The sequence below is a fragment of the Vombatus ursinus genome, unplaced genomic scaffold (assembly GCF_900497805.2).
Source record: "Vombatus ursinus unplaced genomic scaffold, bare-nosed wombat genome assembly UNPS02014158.1, whole genome shotgun sequence".
Taxonomy (NCBI): Eukaryota; Metazoa; Chordata; class Mammalia; order Diprotodontia; family Vombatidae; genus Vombatus; species Vombatus ursinus.
The window spans coordinates 4,857,500-4,880,070 of NW_020953936.1; the positions used below are offsets into that span (position 1 = coordinate 4,857,500).

The 22,571-nt window shown below is 39.1% G+C and overlaps 1 protein-coding gene across 2 annotated transcripts in view; it reads left to right on the forward strand.

Moving 5' to 3' along the window:
- The window catches only part of TMOD1 (tropomodulin 1), a 136,200-nt gene that overhangs the window by 40,870 nt on the left and 72,759 nt on the right, over window positions 1-22,571 (forward strand). For both annotated transcript variants that reach the window (XM_027859020.1, XM_027859021.1), the window contains exon 2: window positions 15,886-16,042. In XM_027859020.1, coding sequence (XP_027714821.1) covers window positions 15,923-16,042 — 120 coding nt within the window. In that variant the 5' untranslated portion in view covers window positions 15,886-15,922. The remainder of the gene's footprint in view (window positions 1-15,885; window positions 16,043-22,571) is intronic.

A 22,571-nucleotide genomic window follows, 5' to 3' on the forward strand; every position in this document is an offset into this window, starting at 1 on the left:
GTCTTTTGTGATTTAGTGAATGTGCCAAAGAAACAGAAGTCTTCTTTAGTTGACTGGAAAATGCTGATACACATTAGGGAGATGTGGTAGGTTTTGACTATGGTATGTGTGTAGCAGGGCACTGATTTTACCTCTCCCAAAGCATAGCCAGCTCCATCTCCTCATCAAAGTTCTAAGGGTGACTCTTCTCTAATGCTATTGACTTGAGCCCCCATTTCAGTGAGTTCCTTCTTCTATTTACTATCAGTGATCAGTGCTCCAGTTCCATGTCACCAATTAACATAAATTTGCTTTTACAAAGAGACATTTACCTCAAAGATATAGCAAGAATAGACATACAAATATTCTCCCTCAATACCTGTGGGCATGCTCTCCCCTCTGCTACCTTGGTCCCTGGGGAGAGAAGGTTCAAATTTAACTCGGATTTCACCGTGTTTACGTCTAAGTACTACGTGACTGACTGATAGATGAATGCATCTCTGCTATTGCGAGATTGGCCTGGACAGGTCACTTGGTACTTTTCTCCTCACCGTTTGACTTCCAGCAAATCCCAAGATGGACTCTTCTCTGAGATTTCTGGCAGCTCACTTTCCTGACTTCTCAAAGCTCACAAAGTCACAGCCATCACATAGCCACAACAGAGACAGAAGCAATGGCAAGGCTTCATGCTGGCTCTTGGTGAGATAGGGCGCAAAGCGCCTTCCCTTCCTGAAGGGCTGTAGCATCTCATCCTCCTCCTACAATGCCAACCAGACTAGAAAGGGACAGAGCCAAGAGATTGGCTGGAAGGCTGGTACCTATGTACCCCAGTTCAGTCTCCATCGCCCATCAAAAAGGCTACTTACCACTACATGGTTAGCAGACCAGAAGCAATTACAGAATGTCTGCAAGAGTTCCTAAGTCCACATGAAACGGCATCACCCAAGTACTTTGTGCATGCTTATAAAAGACTGGGCTTATTGGCCAATCCCAAATTACATCTAAATAATAAGAATAGCTGATATTTATATAGCATTTAAAAAAAGCATTTTACATATCTCATTTGTATGCAATATAATATTTCTAGCACGTGAGTGCATGGAAATAAGGAAGAGATAAAGGAAGTTAATGAAGAATTAAGGCTTCCTTCCTTGAGTCAGAAGGTCAAGTCTGGATAGAAAACATTTTTACTGGTACATGAACAATTCTGAACCATGGATGATCACTATTTGCATCTCTTTATAATAACACGAGGGTGTAGCCTGGTCACATATAAGACACACCAACACAGAATTCATGTTTCTTACCTGAAACCCACATATGCAGCAGAGTTTCAATAACAGTGATCAAAGCATGGACACCCATCAAAGTTGGGGTACAAGAGGAGTATGAAGAACAAGAGATATTAGCTTATAAAAGGAAAAGAAGACTGAGCTACTACCTTTCAATGGAAATTCTCCCCAAATCAGAAAAGGAAAAAAGTCTTATGACAGAAAGTTCAAAAAGGGAAATTCAGCCTTACTCTTATAGGCTATAGAGAAGGTGAAGTTGCTCCAAAAAAGTCCATCTCCCTGAAGCTTAGTCATCAGTTATCTTTGATGCAGTGCCCTGAAGTCACTGGGAACCAATCAGGAATTCCCTTAATCATCCCACCAAGATACAAGGGTTTATCTTTCTCAGCATGGACTAGCATCTCCATGGGCGGTACCAATTTTTGGGTGGATAATGGTGGGAGGAGGGGTGGGTTGAGATTTAAACTTATCAGAAGATCTTCTGAAAAACCTTCCTCCCTATTATGATTAAGAGATTAGACCTGGAGAAAAACCAAGGATATCTTTGACTTTAAACTAGTTAAATACTTCCACCAGGAGCATCTAGATAAGTCATGTCTATTTCTCAAAAGGGAGAATGGTCAATAACATAGTGCCATTGAGTACAGGGTACACACCCAGGATTGATGGATGGCAAATGCACCTATAAGCAATTCTACCCCATGGGGACAGAGATTATTCTCTAGGTATATAACAGGGCACTCAGCAGCAGAGAGAGGGCTGCTGGTGACTGTGAAACTATTCCCTGTCAATCTTCAGAAGCAAAGCACAGAGCTGAGCAAACTGAGCACAAAATAGATTGGGGAACAGGCATCTAAAGTGATGACAATATCTTGGAGAGTTCTGGTTTCTCATTCTCTGTGACTGTCCTCTGTGTGCCTTCTGCGACAGAAAGATTTGAAGTGGAAGGGTCGCAATTGCCTTGATCAAGTGTAAGGAGCATGTCTATATTCCCCTTTGGAAAATGGCATCTAGTGGTTGTCACTAACTGTCTGTCTGGGGCCAGGGAAATGGTTGGCTTTGGAACCGAAGATGCTAGTATCACCAAAGGGAATATGCCAATGAACAGGGAATTGCCTATAGATTTGACTGCCTGCTGCTTTTATGATATGACCTGACCTGACCATTTTCTTTTTGCATGCTCCCCATCCCCCTACAGCTGAGGCTTCAAGACCTTTCACATTAGGGATACCAGTTTCCAGTTTATATAAGCTCTACACCTGAGGGTGAGTTTTATGGCAATTCATGAAACACCTAGGCTGAAGCTATCCCTCTCCTGAAGAAGGAATGAGTCTGGGCTTCCTCTGGCTGTTAAAGGAACAGAGATAAAAGATACGATCACTGGCAGGAATAATAATTATCATCATAATAGCTAACATTTATATAGTACTTAAAAGTTTACACGGCACTTTATGTACCTTATCTTATTGGATCAAGGAGTTTATAGTCTAGTTGGAGAGATAAAGCACTAATTCATGAAGAGATGAGAATAATTGAGTGCTACCCGGTATGGTCCTGACTTTAATAAAGGTGTACAGAGAAGGGAGAGAGAGCCATGGGCTGAAGCACTTGGAGAAGGCGTCATGGAGAAAATGAAACTTGAAATAGGACTTGAGTAAGATGTAGAAGAACTTGGATAGTTGCGGGGTGGGGGGGCGTGAAGGGCCTTCTTTCAGGGAGAACGACATGGACAAAGAGAGTGTGAAACAGTGAGGACACCAATGTAACTAGAGCAAAGGAGGCTTGTCAGAGTAGTTGGGAAAAGGCTAGATTTATACTAAGAGTGTCTGAAACAGATGGAGCTCACCCTTCTCGAGTGAGGAGTATCATGGGGTTAGAAAAGCAGACAATTCTCCAAACTCCTTAAGCAAGGGAAACAGAACTCTGCTGTTCACTTTTGACAAAATTGATTAAGATTCTGATGAATTTATCTTGTTTCTTGGACTCAGACTGACTACCTGGCCCCTGGGCTGATACTCTGTTAAAGCCTTGTACCTGTTCCCCTGCCCACCCCAGTACTCTGAACCAAAGTCCCTGGTTATCCATGGTGTTAACGACTCTGAGAAAACCTGTTTATAGCAGTCTGGTATATGACTGCTTCCGTCTGCTTCTTCTTGCATAGGCTGTGGCTCCAAAGCCTTTTAATTGGCTGTATGACATTTTAGGGGCAGCTAGAGGGTGCAGCGGATAGAGTCCAAGGCCTGGGAGTCAGGAAGACTCATCTTCGTGAGCTCCAATCTGGCTTCAGACACTATCTGTGGGACCCTGGACAAGTCACTTAACCCTGTTTGTTTCCATTTCCTCATCTATAAAAGGAGCTGGAGAAGGAATTGCCAGACCACTACAGTATCTTTGACAAGAAAACCCCAAATGAAGACACAAAGAGTCAGATATGACTGAAAAAAAGATTGAACATTTTAGAGATAAGCATCAATTATCTGCTTTACCTTTCTTTTCTCTGTGGATGGGTCTCAGTTTCTCTCCATGGAATAAATGTTTTTCTTCTACCCAGTCTGTCAATCCCAAAATAACTGAATGCTCTTTTCTCTTTTTTTTGTTTTTTGTTTTTTGTTTTTTTGGTTGGGCAATGGGGGTTAAGTGACTTGCCCAGGGTCACACAGCTAGTAAGTGCTATGTGTCTGAGGCCAGATTTGAACTCAGGTCCTCCTGAATCCAGGGCCGGCTCTATCCACTGTGCCGCCAAGCTGCCCCCTTGAATGCTCTTTTCATAACTAAACAGAAATAGAGAAAAAACATATTAACATGCCTGCATTGGCAATATTCCATGACAATTTCATTCCCATTAAAGAAAATGTTCTCTTTGGCAAATACTCCACGGTTCCTCCTTTGAGGTCCCCTGTGTATGCATATGAACAGAATGATTTAAGATGATTCTCTTGCTAATTTGTTCGATTTCTAAATTGGTTGTAATGCGACTTTCTGTTGTTGAAAACAGTTTTGCCTAAATATAAGGGCTCTGCCACTTTGTCTCAGAACCTTTCAAGGCACAATGTTAAATCACAATCTTGTTTTATCTATCCTAATCCTGTTCTTCATTCTCATCATTAGCTTCACTTTCTATAAGCCTTTATTTCTGCTTTGACTTCACTCTCTTCCCTTTCCAATAATGACCCTATATTTAACCAACTCAATTCCAAATCCCTTTCAGAGAGAATTATCCCCAATTCAACAATCCCTTGACCTTTCATCACTTGACAAAATCTAATCCTGGATTACTCCCACTATCTTCATCTTCTGTTCCTACTCAAATGCTGCTGAATGAAGATGAAGGAAATAAGTGAATGGTATACTGGGTTCATGACAGATTTTTTGTTATCTAATCTCAATGGGCAGCTAGTTGGCATAGTGGATAGAGTGTGGGGCCTGGAGTCAGGAAGACTCATCTTCCTGAATTCAAATCTGACCTCAGACACTTACTAGCTCTGTGATCCTGAACAAGTCACTTAACCCTGCCTGCCTGAGTTTCCTCATCTGTAAAATGAGCTGGCGAAGGAAATGGCAAACCACTCCAGTATCTTTGCCAAGACAACCCCAAATAGGGTCATGAAGAGACAGACACAACTGAAACAACTGAACAACAATCTCAATGGATCCTCACTGTAACAAGATAATCCATTTTTCCCCTAATTAATTTTCTATTCTACTCCTCACAGAGCCTGTTTCAAACCTTCTTTTCTCTAAAGCTTCTCCCACACCTCTTCTCTCCCTAAGCTGCAGACCTTGCCTTTTACTTTAGTGAGGCCATTAATCATGAACTCTTTTCCCTGTCTCTTCATCTCAAAACTCTCTCACGTCATTTCCCTCTTTTACTCCAGTCTCTGATGAAGCAATGGTTTTTCTCCTCACCAAGGACAGTACCTCTATGTGTACCATTTATCTCAGTGGTTTTTAACCTGGAGTCTATAGAAAAAATTTTTTTAAAGCATTTTGGTAATTTTATTTATTTGGGGGGGTGCAGTAATTGGGATTAAGTGACTTGCCCAAGGTCATACAGCTAATAAGTATGTGAGGCTGGATTTGAACTCAGGTTCTCCTGACTCCAGCGCTGGTGCTCTATCCATTGCAGCACCTACCTGCCCCTATAATTATATTTCAATATGATTAGTTTCATTTATAATCATATATATGTATGCATATACATATATGCATGTATGTGTATGTGTGTGTATGTATGTATATATATATATATGCAATTAAAAACATACTGAGATGGGGTTATCATACTGTCAAAGGGTTCATGATGACAAAAAATGTTAAGAACTCTGCTTGACCCTGTCCCCACTTGTCTCCTCTAGCATATTGTCCCCTCAATCACCTCTCTATCTTCAATTTTTCCAAATCTATTGGTTTGGGGCAGCTAGGTGGTGTAGTGGATAGAGGACTGACCTTAGATTCAGGAGGACCTGAGTTCAAATCCAGCCTCAGACACATAACACTTACTAGCTGTGTGACTCTGGGCAAGTCACTTAACCCCATTGCCTAACCCCAAAAAAAAAGAGAAAAAAAAAAACCAAATCTACTGGCTCCTTCTCTGCTGCCTACAGATGTGTCTAATTCCTTCTATTCTTCTATCCCTTCAAGTGAAGGTCCTATATTTCCCTTCCCTTTCTCAGTCAAAGGTCTAGAAAAAGTCTATCTCCACTACTTCCAATTCTTCTCCTTTCATTGACATTTTAGCCCTTTGAAATCCAGCTTCTGAACTCATTACCCAACTGAAACTATTCTTTCCAGTTACCAACGATGTCTCAGATGTAAGATCTGATGTGTTGTTTTTTTTCCGGTCCTCATCCCTCTTGACCTCTTTGTATTATTTGACACTGGTGACTGCCCTTTCCTACATATTTGCTTCTCTCTGGAGTTTTGTGACACGGTTCTCTCCTGAGTCTTTTACTACCTGTCTGGCTACTTCTTTTCAGTCTCTTTTGTTGGTCCATCATCTATATCATCAATCAATAAGCCTACTATGTGCCAGACCATTCTGTGAGGCACTGGGGACACAAACACAAAATTAAATACTCCTTACCCACAAGAAATTGTAATCTATATAGGGAAATAATCTGGACATTCTCCAACAGGCTGAAAATCCATATTTTGTTTTTCCTCATGGAAGGTTATATCAGGGTGCTTAGAATATGTTATTGTGTGGTACAAACCAAAGTCTGGGCTTTTCATAATATCATGTCCAATTTTTTTCTTTCATTTCTCCTAATCACTGAGTTATGTTGCATGATTCAGGCTGTTTTCCCTTGATTTTATGGTGGGTTTCCTCTTGCAAGATCCTTTGTATACATTGAAACTTTGTGATTTGGTGACTAGATTTCCCAGGGAGTTAAACTTAGTATTCCTTTCTAACAGAAACCTGTGAATTCTATTGGCCTTACTTTGTCCTCAGTACTTTTTCCAATACTTCTGAGCAATATTTTTAATATGATTTCTTAAAATATACTGTGCCGGCTTTGCTTTATCGTGTTCACATGGGAAACCGATGGCTCTCAGATTGTTTTGCTGAATTCTGTTTTCAAGAGTTTTTGTTTGTTGGGTCTAAAGTGTTCTTCCAATTTTGCTGTATTCTGATTTTGTCCTGAAATTCCTTGTCCTTCCTCTGCATTTTTAATTTCCAAGTCTGCCAATCTATCTTGAGTGACCACTGCTGAAGTGAGATTTCCTACCGTTTGTTTTAAATATTCATCTTATATTTCTTTTTAGATTCTTCATTCCAGTAGAAGGCAAGTTCCTTAAGGGCATGGACTAGTTTGTTTTTGTCTTTTTAATCCCAAGGCCAAGGACAGTGTCTGGCACATAATAGGTACTTGACAAATTTTTTTTTGATTGAATAAATGCTCTAACTTCTATTTCTGTTTGTTATTTTAATCCTTTTATGGAGCTGCTAAGCCACATTGGAGTTTCTTGCAATTTATAATTTGTAGGATTCTGGTTGTTGTTACTGAAGTATCATCATCCTTGTCTTTGGGATGTTTCTTCTCATTTTCTTTTATCCCATAATATTTATTCATTGTTTTGAATCTTCTTTTCCATTATTTACTAATCTTTTTCATTCTCTCTGCTGGGTTTTTCTGTGAAGTTTTCCTGGTAGTGAATTCTTTCCTTTTTCTTTTTTCTTATATTGCTGCTGTTTTTCTTCATTTGATAGACTTCTTACTGTTTTGAGATAATGAAGAGGAAATAGACTTAGACATGGCCCCCTACTTAGCCACTTTGCCAGAAGTAAGAAAAAACATCCTAATTTCTCTAAGTGTTTGTAAAACATCTCTTTAATAATTCATTCTCAATTTTTTCCAGGAATCAGTGTCAAAATCTGTGCTCAGTATTTTGTACAATTCATCTCCTACCATTTTTGAAAAGCAAAGCATTTGTTCATCTTTAGTCCTGTGGCAGTTGTTTATAATAATTTTTTTTAAAAAAACTGACAGCTCAGTAATCATGTCTGTAAGATATTTCAGTACCCTCAGATGTAAATTGTCCAGGTCTATTGACTTGAACTCCTTAACTAAGGATACTGTTCTTAACATTCTGAAGATCATTCTTAGTAGAGAAAACAGAAGAAGAAAATGGTAATTGAGAAGCTTTGGTATCTTGGTTTATGAAAGGAAGGATCCTTTGAGCAAGGAAGAATTTGCTGAAATTCTACGAGTGGTTGACTTAGGTTGGCAAGCATTCATTAATCAACTATTAATTTCCAGGTACTATGCTAACCCTGAGGATGCAAAAAATAATTATGTTCAAGTAGCTCACAGTCTAATGGAGGAGACAACTATGTCAACAACTGTGTACAAACAAGATATGCACAGAATCAACTGGAGCTGATCAACAGAAGGAAGATCCTAGAATTAAGAGAAAATTGGAAACACTTCTTACGGAAGGTGGGACCTGAAAAAATCCAGGAAATTAGGAGAAGGAGATGGGGAGCAAGAAAATTCCAGGCATGGGGCAGCCAGTTAGAAAGCATGGAGCCAGGAGATGGGAGATAATGTGCAAGGGACAGAAAGGAGGCCAGTGTCATCAGACCACAAAGTGAAATAATGAGGGTCTGCCAGAGTGGTAGCAGTGTCAGAGAAGAAAAGGGGGTGGTGTATATGACATGTTGTAAAGGTAGAGTTCACAGACCTTGGTAACAAATTGGATATTGGGGTGGGGATGTGGGGGTTGTTAGAGAGAGTAAGGAATCAAGGGTGACACCTAGATTGTGAGCCTGGATTACTGGGAGGATGGTGATGCCTTCTAGAGTAAAAAGGAAGTTAGGAAGAGGGGCAGGTTGAGGGTACGATGTAGATAATGAGTTCAATTTTGGACATGATGAGTTTAAGATGTCGGTGGGACATTAAGTTCAAGAAGTTCATTAGGCAGTTGAAAATGAGAGTCCAGAGGTCAGAAGAAAGATAAGGACTAGAGAAATAAATGTAAGAATAATCTGTACAGAGGTGACCATTGAATCCATGGCAGCTGATGAAATCACCAAGTAAAATGGTATAGAAGGAGAAGTGAAGACTCAGAACAGGAGAATGAATTACCATTCAGCCCTGCCAGTGGCTGAAGGCCGCCCACTGAAAAGCAAGCCTGGGCTTGTCTAGCAGAGATGCTGGGAAGCCAGTGGCCGAGCAAGCTTCCTGGCCTAGATAGTAACAGCAAAGCTTGGTGAAGAGCTAGAATAGCCACTGAGCAACCTGCCTGACCCAGTCCAACAACAGTAGGACGTGGTGAACAGCCAGCACAGCCACTGAATGACTTGCTTGACCTGACTGGCCTGTCCAGCTGACATACCACACTTTAGCGGGATCAAGCTCAGTCAGTGGAATCACTTGTCCAGTGTAGACACTGTACCCTGAAAACAGCCAGCCCCTTGAAGGTTTAGCCCAGCTGAACAGAGGGATTTATAATGAATTTTGCCAAGACCTTTAAGGGAGAGAAAGGACATGGAAGCCCCATAGTCCCAGAGTTGTGAGTTGCCTTGGCTACGTGTGTTTCTTACACAGGGGCCTCACTACCATTTTACTTTAAATTTATGTCTACTCTTCCCCTCTCCTGGACTTCTGTCAAGTTTGTAGGAGAACTTGCCCCTGATGTTTGGGGAAATGCTGTGTAATTATTGTCCTTGCTATGCCAATTGAATAAATGTCTTTGCTAAAGAACTGAGTCTACTGGCTGATTAAGAGGAAGAACACCGGTAGGAACTCGTGAGCAAGTGTTTAAGATGACAGCAATCCACAGGATTATCCCTAGAACCATGTGAATAGTAACAGGGACCCTCTGGAAATCCAATCTGCTAGTGGCCATGTAAGTTAAGCAAATGGGCCCAGGGAGGACACAGGTGCATGAGAATATAAAATACACACAAACACACACATGCAAACATACTTGCATACCATATATAATATACATATATATTTATTTAGATTTACATTGGTTATTGTATTTCCTATTTTGAGTATTTGTACCTAGACATCTCTCCCTTTCCTTCCTTTTTGAGATGATTTGTATTTGTGTTATCAGAGTTTGATTCTCGAAAGTACCCTATAGTGGTTGTCTCATGTAGAATTTTAGGTCATGGGATCCTATGCTTTATTTGAATTCTTTGGAATCCACTCTCCCCAAATCTAGGTTACGTATCATGCAATACAGAATGAAGAGCTATTAACAAGAATTAGGAAGAATTGCACATAATTCTTTCATCTTAAATACTGGTTCAGAAAAATCAAATCTATTCTCTGAAACCATCAAACCATCTGTTTATTTTTCTTTTCTTACTGTTATTTTCCAAATTATTGACATATTTTGTTTTAACACACTAGGTATTTTTCAACAAATGCCCAGACAAATCCTTTACAAAGTACATTCCCCCTAAAACACAGTTAGATTTTCAATTATTAAATGAAAGGGTGCATTCTTTAAATTTGTCAGTGGGGCATTATACTTGGTCAGAATTTTATTGCCTTTCCATTTGGACTTTATTTATATTGCTTTAGTGATTTTATATTGCTCTTTTGGTTTTGTTTTCTGTACTATATCATTTCACTCATTCCTATGTTTCTCTGAATTACTAATATTTTTATTATGCAGTAATATTCCATTATAAATATACTCTGTAATGTATTCAGCCCTTCCCTAATGGGGAGAGCATACACTTTGTTTCCAGCTTTTTTGTTATCGTAGATAATGTAGCCATGAAAATTTTAATGTATATGGATATTTTCTTGCTGTCTGACACCGTATTTTTAACTAACTCTTTACTTCCCCAAACTCCCTTCTCTTCTGAAATCCCTGCCTTTAACCAGAAATGTTGATGAAAATACCATCGTTAAATACTGGCATTATGTGTATGTTTATAACATTTTTCACATCAACCAAAAGGTGGAGAAGGATTTGATGGGAGACAGAATTAAAATCTTACTAGTCACCTTGAATCATATTATTTAATCAATCAACTACTTTGACAGACCTGTCATTGCATGCACAATATGCACGATTTCATTTATTTTGAATTTTTTATGACTAACATTATTCTTTATAGTATCCTGCCTATTATACCATGATTAATAATTATAAGAAGATTACCATCTTAGCCAAAATCTAATAACAATTATAAAGTATCTGGATTTGTTTCTAGGCTCTAGTACTTATTAGTTCTTTTGTTTGTTTGTTTTACGTTCAGTCATTTAACCTCTTTGCTCTATCATTGTTCAGTCATTTCAGTACAACTCTCAGTGACAAACTGGCAAAGATACTAGAGTGGTTTGCCATTTCCTTCTCCAGCTCATTTTACTGATGAAGAAACTGAGGCAAACAAGGTTCAGTGACTTGCCCAGGGTCACATGGCTAGTAAGTGTCTGAGGCTAAATCTGAACTCAGGAAGATGAGTCTTCCTGATTCCAGGCCTGGCACTCTATCTACTTTGCCACCTAGCTGCACCTTTAATCTATAAGAGGTTTCTTATTTCCAAAATATTGTTCTACTTACTATACAAGAGTAATATGAAGAATCTGCTTTATAAACCTCTAAGTGTTATACAAATATGAGTTATTGTTATACCTTGTATACCTAAGTATTCTATGAAGTTGTCAAAAGTTGCTACCTCTGAAGAATGCACATCTTCAATGGGAAGGAGGAAGACTTCAGTAGGAAATTTTAGACAAGCAACAGTTTCCTTTCTATGAGTATTTGAGCATGTATTGGCTCCCTCTGGTATCTGTTCTGTCTGAATTCCTGCCCTGGTTCCTTGTTGGCCCAACCAAATAGGAGAAGTGGTGCATGTATACCTATAGTTCAGGGAATATCTGCCCACGCACAGGACTCTGCCCCTGAGGATGTCTCCCGCAGGGGAACATCCCAACCAGGCATAGAGAACACAGAAGGAGAAAGGGGCTTCAGCCTCCCTGACAGGGTTATGACTGTCGCAGGCTACTTTTGTCAGGGCGCACTCTCTCACAGTTTCAGTCCTCTTCATTCTGTCACTGCAGAATGACACAGGCCAGTTTAGAGCATACTAACAGCTTATCATCCACCAACACTTTCCTTATATAGACAATGGCAGGACTGAGCGGAATAGCACCCGACCGTTACTTGCTTCTGTCCCTCATAGGACACCATACCCCCTTTTTTTTTTCTGATTTCCATATATCAGAAAGTCTCTCTTTTCAAAATGTATTTTTATTTTGAACTTAAAAAACAATAAAGAAAATGGATATTTCCACATGTATAGTAGAGCAAATAGAGAAGATTGTACACAAAACTGCAGCTATCGATTATGCATTGCTTGTTTTTCTTATAAAGCATGTAATAAGTTCAAGCTGTAGCTTTCAAAGATGTCTTGCTTCTCTGTACTTTCTGGTAGAAGTCTCTTTTTTAGGAATTATTTTAGAAAACACCTTTTTTCTGACAGTACGGCTGCTTGACACATTGTTTGATTTTCTTCTCTGCCTCCCCTCTCCCTCTCCCTCCCTCTTTCCTCTTCTCTCCCCTTCTATTCGCTTTCCTCCTTCTCTCCTTCCCCTCTTTTTCATTTGGAGCTAGGAGACTGTTTGATCTCATGTCAAGTAAGCAAACCCAACACAGAGCCCTGTGAAGAGGTCCCAATGTGCAATGTCATTCCATTATCTTCAGGAACATTTGTGTGTTTGTATTTTTAAAATTATGTTTAAGAAATTTGTCCTCTTGCAAAAGTCAGTTTTCTCACTCGTAGAGTAAGGGGGTTAGAGTCTATGTTCTAAGGTCCCTTCTTATTCTCAGTCTCTGATCCTATTATTACCTGCTAAATCCCTACCCTTTTTCAGTTTCTCTACAAATTAGCTTGCACATAATAGATACTTGGTGTTTAACTAAAGAATAATAATAATTTAAAATTAACTTAAATAACTTTTTAAAAAATTTAAGTTTAATTTAAAATTAAAATTAAAAAACATTTAGAGAGGTAATTGTATAGTTATCTCTTCCACACCATGGGGGTAAGGGGCCTAGCACTCCCGAGATCTGGAAAATCCACATAAAAATTATTCTGACCCTCCCTTTGTACCAGAGAAGTCTGAATTTTTTTCTTTTTCTTTTGCGCATTGTTTACAGTGTCTTATTGTAAAATTTGGGTTGATATTATACAATATGATACATATAGTTTATGCATTTCTGAGTTGCTCAACTTTTTCTGTTGTCTGTTAGCTTTTGCATGTAGTTTGCAGTTACTGACTTTTACTACATTTCTAATTGATTTGGGCAGTTCCTTTAACCTGGGATGGTCACACGTTAAACTTAAATCATTGTGAATTGTTTTCTCAAGAATGTACAGTCCAGTGGTGGATCAGTTGAATAGGTTAGGTATGTAAGACACAGTAGTCAATGACTATAGTAATCTATTATTTGATAAACCCAAAGACCCCAGCTTCTGGGATAAGAACTCACTATTTGATAAAAACTGCTGGGAAAACTGGAAAAGAGTATGGCAGAGGGGGCAGCTAGGTGGCGCAGTGGATAGAGTACCGGCCCTGAAGTCAGGAGGACCTGAGTTCAAATCTGGCCTCAGACCAAACACTTGACACTTACTAACTGTGTGACCCTGTTCAAGTCACTTAACCCCAATTGCCAAAAAAAAAAAAGTGTGACAGAAACTAGGCATAGACCAAAATCTCCCACCATATACCAAAATAAAGTCAAAATGGGTGTAAGCAAACTGGGAGAGCAAGGAATAGTTTACCTATCAGATTTATGGAGAACAGAAGAATTCATGACCAAACAGGGGATAGAGAACATTATGAAATACAAAATGGATAACTTTGATTACATTAAGTTGAAAAGTTTTGCACAAAGTCAATGCAACCAAAAATTGGGAAAGAATTTTTACAACCTGTGTCTCTGATAAAGACCTCATTTCTAAAATATGTAGAGAATTAAGTCAAATTTATAAGAATACAAGTCCTTCCCCAATTGATAAGTGGTCAAAAGATATGAACAGGCAGTTCTTGGATGAAGAAATTAAAGCCATCTATAGTCATATGAAAAAGTGCTCTAAATCACTAATGATTAGAGAAATGGAAATCAAAACAACTCTGAGGTCCCACATCATACCTAACAAATTGGCCAACATAACAAAACAGGAAAATGATAAATGTTGGAGAAGATTTGGGAAAATTGGAACACTAATGCATTATTGGTGGAGTTGTAAAATGATCCAACCATTTTGGAGAGCAATTTGGAACTATGTGCAAAGGGCTATAAAAATGTGCCTGCCCTTTGACCCAGCAATAGCACTTCTAGGGCTGTATCCCAAAGAGATCATACAAATGGGAAAAGGACTCACATGTACAAAAATATTTATAGCAGCTCTTTTTGTGGTGGCAAAGAATTGGGCATCAACTGGGGAATGGCTGAACAAGTTGTGGTATATGAATGTAATGGAATACTACTCTGCTATATAAGAAATGATGAGCAGGCAGACTTCAGAAAAACCTGGAAAGACTTGTATGGTCTGATGCTAAGTGAAGCAAGCAGAACCAGGAGAATGTTGTACACAGTAACAGCCGCATTGTGCAATGACTAATATTGATAGACTTAACCCTTCTAAGCAATGCAAGGATATAAGACGTCTCCAAAGGCCTCATGATGGAAAATGCTATCCACATTCAAAGAAAGAACTATGGAGTTTGAATGCAGATCGAAGCATACCATTTGCTATTTTTTTTTCTTCTGTTTTGTTTTGATTCCTCTTTCTGGTGATTCCTCCTATTGGTTCTAATTCTTACTTACAACATCACTAATGGGAAAATATGTTTAATAGGAATGTATATGTATAGCCTATGTCAGATTGTGCACCATCTTGGTGAGGAAGGTGGAGAGGGAGGGGGAGAAAAATTTAAAACTCAAAAGCTTATGAAAGTGATTGTTGATAAATCAAAATAAATCAATAAATTTAAAATGTTTATATAATTACATATAAAAAGAATGTACAGTCCAGAGCTCAATCTTGTTTTTCCTAATGCAGTTCAGAATGCTTGTATAAAAATATATCAATATTATATAAAATATTATACATAAAATATATAATTTATATAACTATAAATAAAGGTATAGTATAGCATTATAATTTGTTACATATAATATATAAGGACATCTAATGAATTCACAATTTACAACAATTTAGAAAGGGGTTGGGATGAAATTTACCTTTACCTTATCTGTGAAGGAAGGATTTGCTGAGAGCTCAAAAGTGGAAGCTAGATGATATTGGAGTAATATGTTTAATCTAGTTAGGAGATCAAGTTTTTTTCAGATTCCCGCAAGTTGGTAGAAGTCTTTAAGAGTAGTACAGTAGAAAGTGTGGGATTTGATATTAGAAAAACTGGATTCAAATACCAGCTGTATTACTTACTACCTGTGGGATATTGGACAACTTAATTAACCTCTCTGGGCCTCAGTTCCTTATCTATGAAGTGAGGTTAGGTCAATTTCCAGTTCTAAATCTGTGATCCTATGAGTACTCAGGAGGGCAGCTAAGTGATGCAATGCATAGTGTGCTGGGTCTGGAGTCAAGAAGACCCTGAGTTCAAATGTGACCTCCAACACTTTCTAGCTGTGTGACCCTGAGCAAGTCACTTAATCTTGTTTGCCTCAATTTCCTCATCTGTAAAATGAGCTGGAGAAGGAAATGGCAAATCACTCCTGTATCTCTGGTAAGAAAACCCCAAAATCGGGTCATGGAGAGCAGGACAGGACTAAACAATAACAGTAACAACTTAAGTACTCACTTACAAACAATTGATAGTTGTAAAAGTATCTAGTCATTACAGCAAATTCCCTAAGAAATTCTACAAGACAACACAGCTAGCTTGGCTGTAATGAGGTTATTACCGCTCCATTGTACTTGTAAAAATATGTACAGATGCTACTTAATGAATGCAAACATTTTCATTTCTAAAAGGATAACAGTATAGTCAAAGGAGCCATGATCTCTTATTTATCTTTTTAAAGCTTTTTGCTTTTGCTCTTTGTGCCCTAAGGTGCCTAGCATGTAATTAATAAATGCTTGTTGAATTGAATCATTGCCTTTTTATTATAGGTCATAATTCAGTGCAGACCACAAAAAAGGTTTCAAAATGTCATACAGACGAGAACTAGAAAAATACCGGGATCTGGATGAAGATAAAATCCTAGGAGCGTTAACAGAAGATGAGCTTAGGACACTAGAAAATGAATTGGAAGAACTAGACCCTGATGTGAGTAATCTATTAATAAGTTAGTTTTGCGTTGTTTGTGTGTGCGTGTGTGTTTTAACAAAACTGTCAGATCTAAGCAACTAAAACATTTGTTGTTTGGGAATGAAAAGAGGAATACATCTGTATTTTCCAGAAGCTAATGCTTTGCTTTCATTGATGAAAATTTCAGTTTTCTGTAAATTTCAAAGATTTTTGCCTGTCATTGTTTTTCTTTTCCACTATTTAATCAGTTAGTTAGCAGCAAAGGTACACAAAAATCCTATTTGCCATATTTAGATTTATGTTTACTTTAAGATTTTGGAGATTCTGTGAACTTTTAATTATAAACCATTGGGATGACTGGCTTTATAGGTACAACTAGGTGGGGTGATTGGGTTTTGTGCTAGGCTACTAAAGTTTAAGGGGGCATAGTGGATAAATGCCAGACTTGGGGTCATGAATACTCATCTTCCTGAGTTCAAATCTGGCCTTAGATACTTCCTAGCTGTGTTACCCTGGGCAAGTCACTTGACCTTGTTTGCTTCAGTTTCCTCATTTGTTAAATAAACTGAAGAAGAAATGGCAAACCACTCCAGTATCTTTGCCAAGAAAACCCCAAATGGGGTCATGAAGAGTTGGACACGACTGAAGGACAATGTTAGTTTAAAATAAGCAAAAATATTACATAATGTATTTGAAAGGTTGTGTACTTTAAAAATGATACATGTACATGTTGACAGGACATACACTCCCTCAGTAGCTTAAAAACAGTTGAGTTTAGCCTGTTGTTAGAAAAATAATTCACCGAAAGAGGAAACTAATAGATATTTTTCATTATTAATAACATCTATCTGTAAGCCATCTGTAACTAATTCTCTCTCCTGTTCAAGTGATTTTGTCTTAATTACTTCTTGCGTGATTTTTAAGGTTGCTGCTCTGCTGCTTACCCCATGAATGTTGTTTGTCCTGGACATTAAAATTTCAAGTTAGAGGATCCGAGTGGATCAAATGATTTTTTTTTCTGGAAGGGAACTTAGAGATCATCTAGTTTTAACCCCTTTTTATTACAGATGAGGAAACAAAACCCTAGAGAGGTCAAATGATTTGCCCAACATACAGCGAGAATGTGCTAGTAAATGTTTAACAACTGGCTGGTGGTAGGGAGTGGGCAGGGAATGTATGACACACTTTAAATTTAATCTGCATTATTGACATTTTCTCCATCGCTTTCTTAAGTCTGGAAATCAACCAAGGAAAAAAAAAACATTAAAAGCCCTGATTTTTAGTGTTTGTTTATTTGTGAGGTATAAATACTCATTCTGAAATTTTAGCAATCAGCTCTTGTGAACTTGTTTGAGCTGGCTCCAGCACAGTCTAGTTGGATAAGCAGCTGAGCCAGGATTCAAACCTAGGTTACAAATCCAGTGTTACAACAAGACTACCAAGCACTAAGCTCAATGGTAATGTGTGCTGTATAGAATGGTCTTTGAAAGAAAACAGAAACTTTGGTAAAATTTAGTCCCTTTCTCACTGATTCTTGATTTTTTTTTTTTAGGCAATTGGGGTTAAGTGACTTGCCCAGGTCACACAGCTAGTAAGTATCAAGTGTCTGAGGCCACATTTGAACTCAGGTCCCTCACTGATTCCTAAGTCATTCTTAAGTCAATCCAAGGCTGGTCAGATCACCACCCTTCTTTTGTACTCACACTGCATCATTATTTTAGAGTCAGGCTCTTGAACTCAAGCCAGCTGTGAATTCACAACCTGGCTTGGAAACTGGTCCTCAGCTTTCAGCGTGACGAGGGTTTTTCTTTGCCCCAGCCAGAGGTATGTTATTTCCTTGCTGAGCCTGTTTAAGTTAATTAAAGAAATTGCTGTTGTTGTTTGTCCTCCCTGTTTGCCTCTGGATCAGCTACAAAATGTGCTATTCCCTGGTAGTGTTTTATATCATCTCCCTACAAGTGGGGAGAGGAGTCCTGATATCCTCCCTCTAAGCTGAGACTCAATTCTCTATCACTCATTCTATCTAAGGCTCTCTATAGCTGGAAACACCCATCTTCAGCTATGAGTTTGTTTTTTAACTTTAGAATTCCTCTAAATTCCTCCTGTCCCCATCTGTTCACTCTCTCACTCTCTGTCTCCCATCGGTTGTCAAAACCTGTCGTTTCTCTGCCTTTGTGACATCTCTCCTTCTTTACTCGAATACTGCTTCCACCCTGGGGCAGGCTCTCATGTCCTCTTGTTCAGGCATGTCCTCATGGCTACATTACTGCAATAGGCTGCCGGCTGACGCCCTTGCCTCAAGTCTTTCCCCATCCCAATCCGTTCTCCTCTCAGCTGTCAAAATGATTTTCCTTAAGAGCAAATCTAATCATCTTATTCAATAAATTCTATTCAATAAATAGATCTATTCAAAACCTATTCAATAAATTCCAGTAGTTCCTCTCACCTCCAGGATCAAATATAAAATCTTCCGTTTGGCCTTTAAAGCCCTTTATAACCTGGCCCCTTCCTTCTTTCCAGTCTTCTTAGATCTTATTCCCCTTCAAGTACTCTGTACTGTTATCCCTTCCACATCTCAACTTTCCCCATCACTGTTTCGATATGTCATGGGTCAGCATAAGAAATTAAATGGGAATTTTGGGGCAGTCTTGCAGAAGCTGCAGGTAACATGTGAAGGCTAGCAGACAACTCAGAAATGCATGAAATATCTGCATAGTATTGTACAATGTCAACCCAAATTTTACAATAAAGTACTGTAAACACCCCATAAAAGAAAAAGGAGAAATTCAGACTTCTCTGGCATAAAGGGAGGACCAAAACATTTTACAGGGATTTTTTAGATCACAGAGGTGCTGTGCCCCTAACTCCTAAGATGTGGAAGGGATAAATATACATTAACCTGCTTATTCTTCTTCACACTAAACACAACATTTCCTGACTTTGTATATTTTTGCTGGAAGTTCTCTGCACCTGGAGCTCTCATCCTCCTCCTCATCACCTCCTAGCTTTTCTGGCTTTTTTCAAGTCTCAGTTAAAGTCTCATCTTTTCCAAGAAACTTTCCTCTACACCCCTTACTGCTGCTGCCTTCCCTCTGAGATTATCTCCAATTTATCCTGTATTTGTCTTGCTTGTACATGGTTATTTACATGTTGTTCCCTTATTAGATTATGACCTTCTTGAGAACAGGGACTGTTTTTTACCTTTCTTTGTACTTTGTGCTTTGCACAATGCCTGGCATGTAGGGCTTAATAAATATTTTTGACCAACTGATTGGCCTCTTCCACAAATAATGACTTCTTAAGTCATAATAATGACTTAATTGACCATTTTATATTATGTTTGTTAAAGGAACAGGGAAGCTAGGTGGTGTAGTGGATAGAGCACTGGGCTTGGAGTCAGGAAGATTCATCTTTCTGAGTTCAAATCTGACCCAAGACTCTTACTACCTGTGTGACCCTGGGCAAGTCACTTAACCCTGTTTGCCTCAGTTTCCTTATCTGTAAAATGAACTGGAGAAGGAAATGGCAAACCACTCCAGCACCTTTGCCAGGAAAACCCCAAAATGGGGCCATGGAGAGTCGGATATGACTGAACAACAGAAGGAGCTATCTTCTTTTCCAAATGCAATTTTAAAAAACCCTTTTAAATAAAGCTCAACCAGATTTTTAAACAGATTTAAAATGGTTTCATCACATCCAAGTATGAATATTGTGACATAATTTGAAACCTACCAAAGTTGTTAGGCATTGGTATAGGTTGGAGAATATTGCTCCCAAGGGATACTGAAGAAATGGAAATGAGCCCTTTATATTTAAGGTTGTTGCCTCCCAACTTTGAAATAGGAGCATGATTAGATGACTTCTTAATTTTAATTTAACCTTATGATTTTATCTTTGTCCAATTCTGTATTTGAATACATTTAAGAGTGCTGGCCCTGGAGTCAGAAGGACCTGAGTTCCAATTTAGCTTCAGATGCTTACTAGCAGTATGACCCTGGGCAAATCACTTAACCCTGTTTGCCTCAGTTTCCTCATCTGTAAAATGAACTGGAGAAGGCAATGACAAACTACTCCAGTATCTTTGCCAAGAAAACCCATATAGGGTCACAGAGAGTCAGACATGAGTGAAGTGACTTGACTACCTGTCTGCAGCAGTCCTAGCTACCAAGGGCATACACTATGCTCTTCTCAAGGTAAATCATAGCACGGAGGGCATGAGGCTTAGTAAAAAGCTGGGAAATACTGAGGACATGGATTTATAGGCCTTGGTTTTGAAAACGGTGTGGCAACTGTGTGTGAGTATCATTTGTTGTGTTGTGTGTAGCCATAGACAGAGACCAAGAGCGGGCAGTCAGATACATTGTGAGAAGCAGAAGATGAACCCGGGTGATTCTTCACAAGTAATAAAGAGTTGTTTATTTGAAGCCACAGCATCAAAAGAGGGAAATGAGAGAACTATGATGTGTTTGCTTCTTTTGTTTCAAAAATGAAATTCCAAATGTTCTTGATCAACAAAAGCTCAAGGGAAAGTCGAGAGTTTGAAGTGGGAAGAAAAGCTGATTTGCTTCGTGGCTAGTCAGGAAGAATACCCTTCTCACTGAGTTTTTGTTTTTTTTTATCAGTTTACAAGATGATATAGGAGATTATCTAGTCTCACCCAGCTCATTTTACAAAAGTGGAAGGAAACTGAGGCCAAGAGGATGAGTAGCTGGCCCGGGGTCAGCATCGCACAGTTAGTGACTGGCAGAGGTAATAGTAAGCAGTAATTAAACCTCTAGACTAGGTTTCTTTCTACAACTCTGCCTTAAACTATAGTAACTGCTGCTATAGGTGTAGAGAGTCACCAGTGAGGGGGCAGGGAGAAGGCTGGACCTAAGCATCACTGATCTCATCTCCTTCATATAAAATGTCCTCATTGGAGGTGGGGGAAAAAGTTATATTAGTCAGTCTAACAGTTAGTCAACAAGCATTTATTAAGAGATTACTATGTGCCAGATACATAGTAAGGCAACAAAGTATCTCAGTAGATAAAGTGCTGAGCCCAGGCCCAGTCAAACAGACCTGAGTTCAAATCCAGCCTCAGATGCTAAATAGCTGTGTGACCCTGGGCAAATCACTTAACTTCTGTTTGCTTTAACCCCCTGGAGAACGAAATGGCAAACCACTCTAGTATCTTTACCAAGAAAAACCCAAGGGCAGTACAGGGTCTCAAAGAGTCAGATACAACTGAATGACTGAACAACAACTTGGACCAGGCGCTGTGTTAAGTTTTGGGTATACAAATACAAGGAAGAAGACAGCCCTTACCCTTGAGGAGTTTAAATTCTAATTAGGAAAGAAAACACATAAAAGGGGAGTTGAAAAGGAGAGGAGAAAGAAGTAGGAGGAAGAATCCATAATGGGGGGGGATGGTGATTAAGTACAAAGAATGAGGGATGGCTGTCCTGGGCCCTTCCCTAATATGGAGGTTCCAGGAAGAACTCACTGGAGAATGAAGAAAAGAGTTCCTACAGGAGTGAAATGAGGAATCAGATAAGACATGGTAGCTCTGAGAAGCTGATACTTAACACTTTTTGGAACTACTGGACAAGCTTTTCATCTTTACCATGCCTCTGCACTATCTGAGTAAATGACTCAAGATCTCTATCTTCTGGCAAGCTAGAGTATGGCCTGGGCTCAACCTCCTGGCAATGGTCATCTTCTACCTTGAGAAAGCATTATAGTAGCAGGAAGCATCTCCCACTGGGTAACCAGGTCCCAAACCAGGAAGCCTCCAACCTCTTGAACATACAAGGTTGATACCAAAGTTAGGAGCATCTATCATAAATTCCCAAATCTCCATCTCATTTGTACTCCTTCTGGCCAAGGTCAGAGCCGCCATTGTGCTGGGGTTGTGTTCTGCTTGTGGGATCTGGCTCAAAGGTCCTCTCTTCTGGTTTAGAGTGGCAACAACAGCACCACAGGTCTTCTGCTCCTAGGATCTGGCTCCAAAATTCCCACACACCGCTGTTCCACACACAGTTCTGTCCTAGTCACCTGCCCACAGTTCAAATTTATGATATTTTGCTGGAAAGGTGGCCACCGTGGTTTCTGTTTAGATTTCATCACTCTTTGGTCTGGCGCTCATCTGAGATCATTGTTGGGGTAGTCAAGGGACCTGGGCAGTACTGCTTGCTCCTCCTCTGCTATCTGGGCCGTTCTCCCCTGACAGCAAACTCTGCACAAGTATTATTATGCCATTATTATGCCAAAAATTTGTAGATGAAGAAAGTGAGACTAAGTGATAGTAAGTGATCCACCTAAGGTCGAAACTTGTAGTAAGGATTAGAGCCTGGTCTTGAACCCAAGTCTCCTGATGCATAACGCACCAATTTTTCCATAATACTATGCTGCTGTGCTAAATAATGCTGCGCTTTTTAATCACATCACTTCTTCTAAACTTCAGATCTTTTTCTCTTCAGGAGAAGAGAAACTGAATGTTATGAAATTATAAAGAACAAGCTTGGCCCCAAAGAAGAGATTCAGTTTTATCTGGTATTCAGTTATT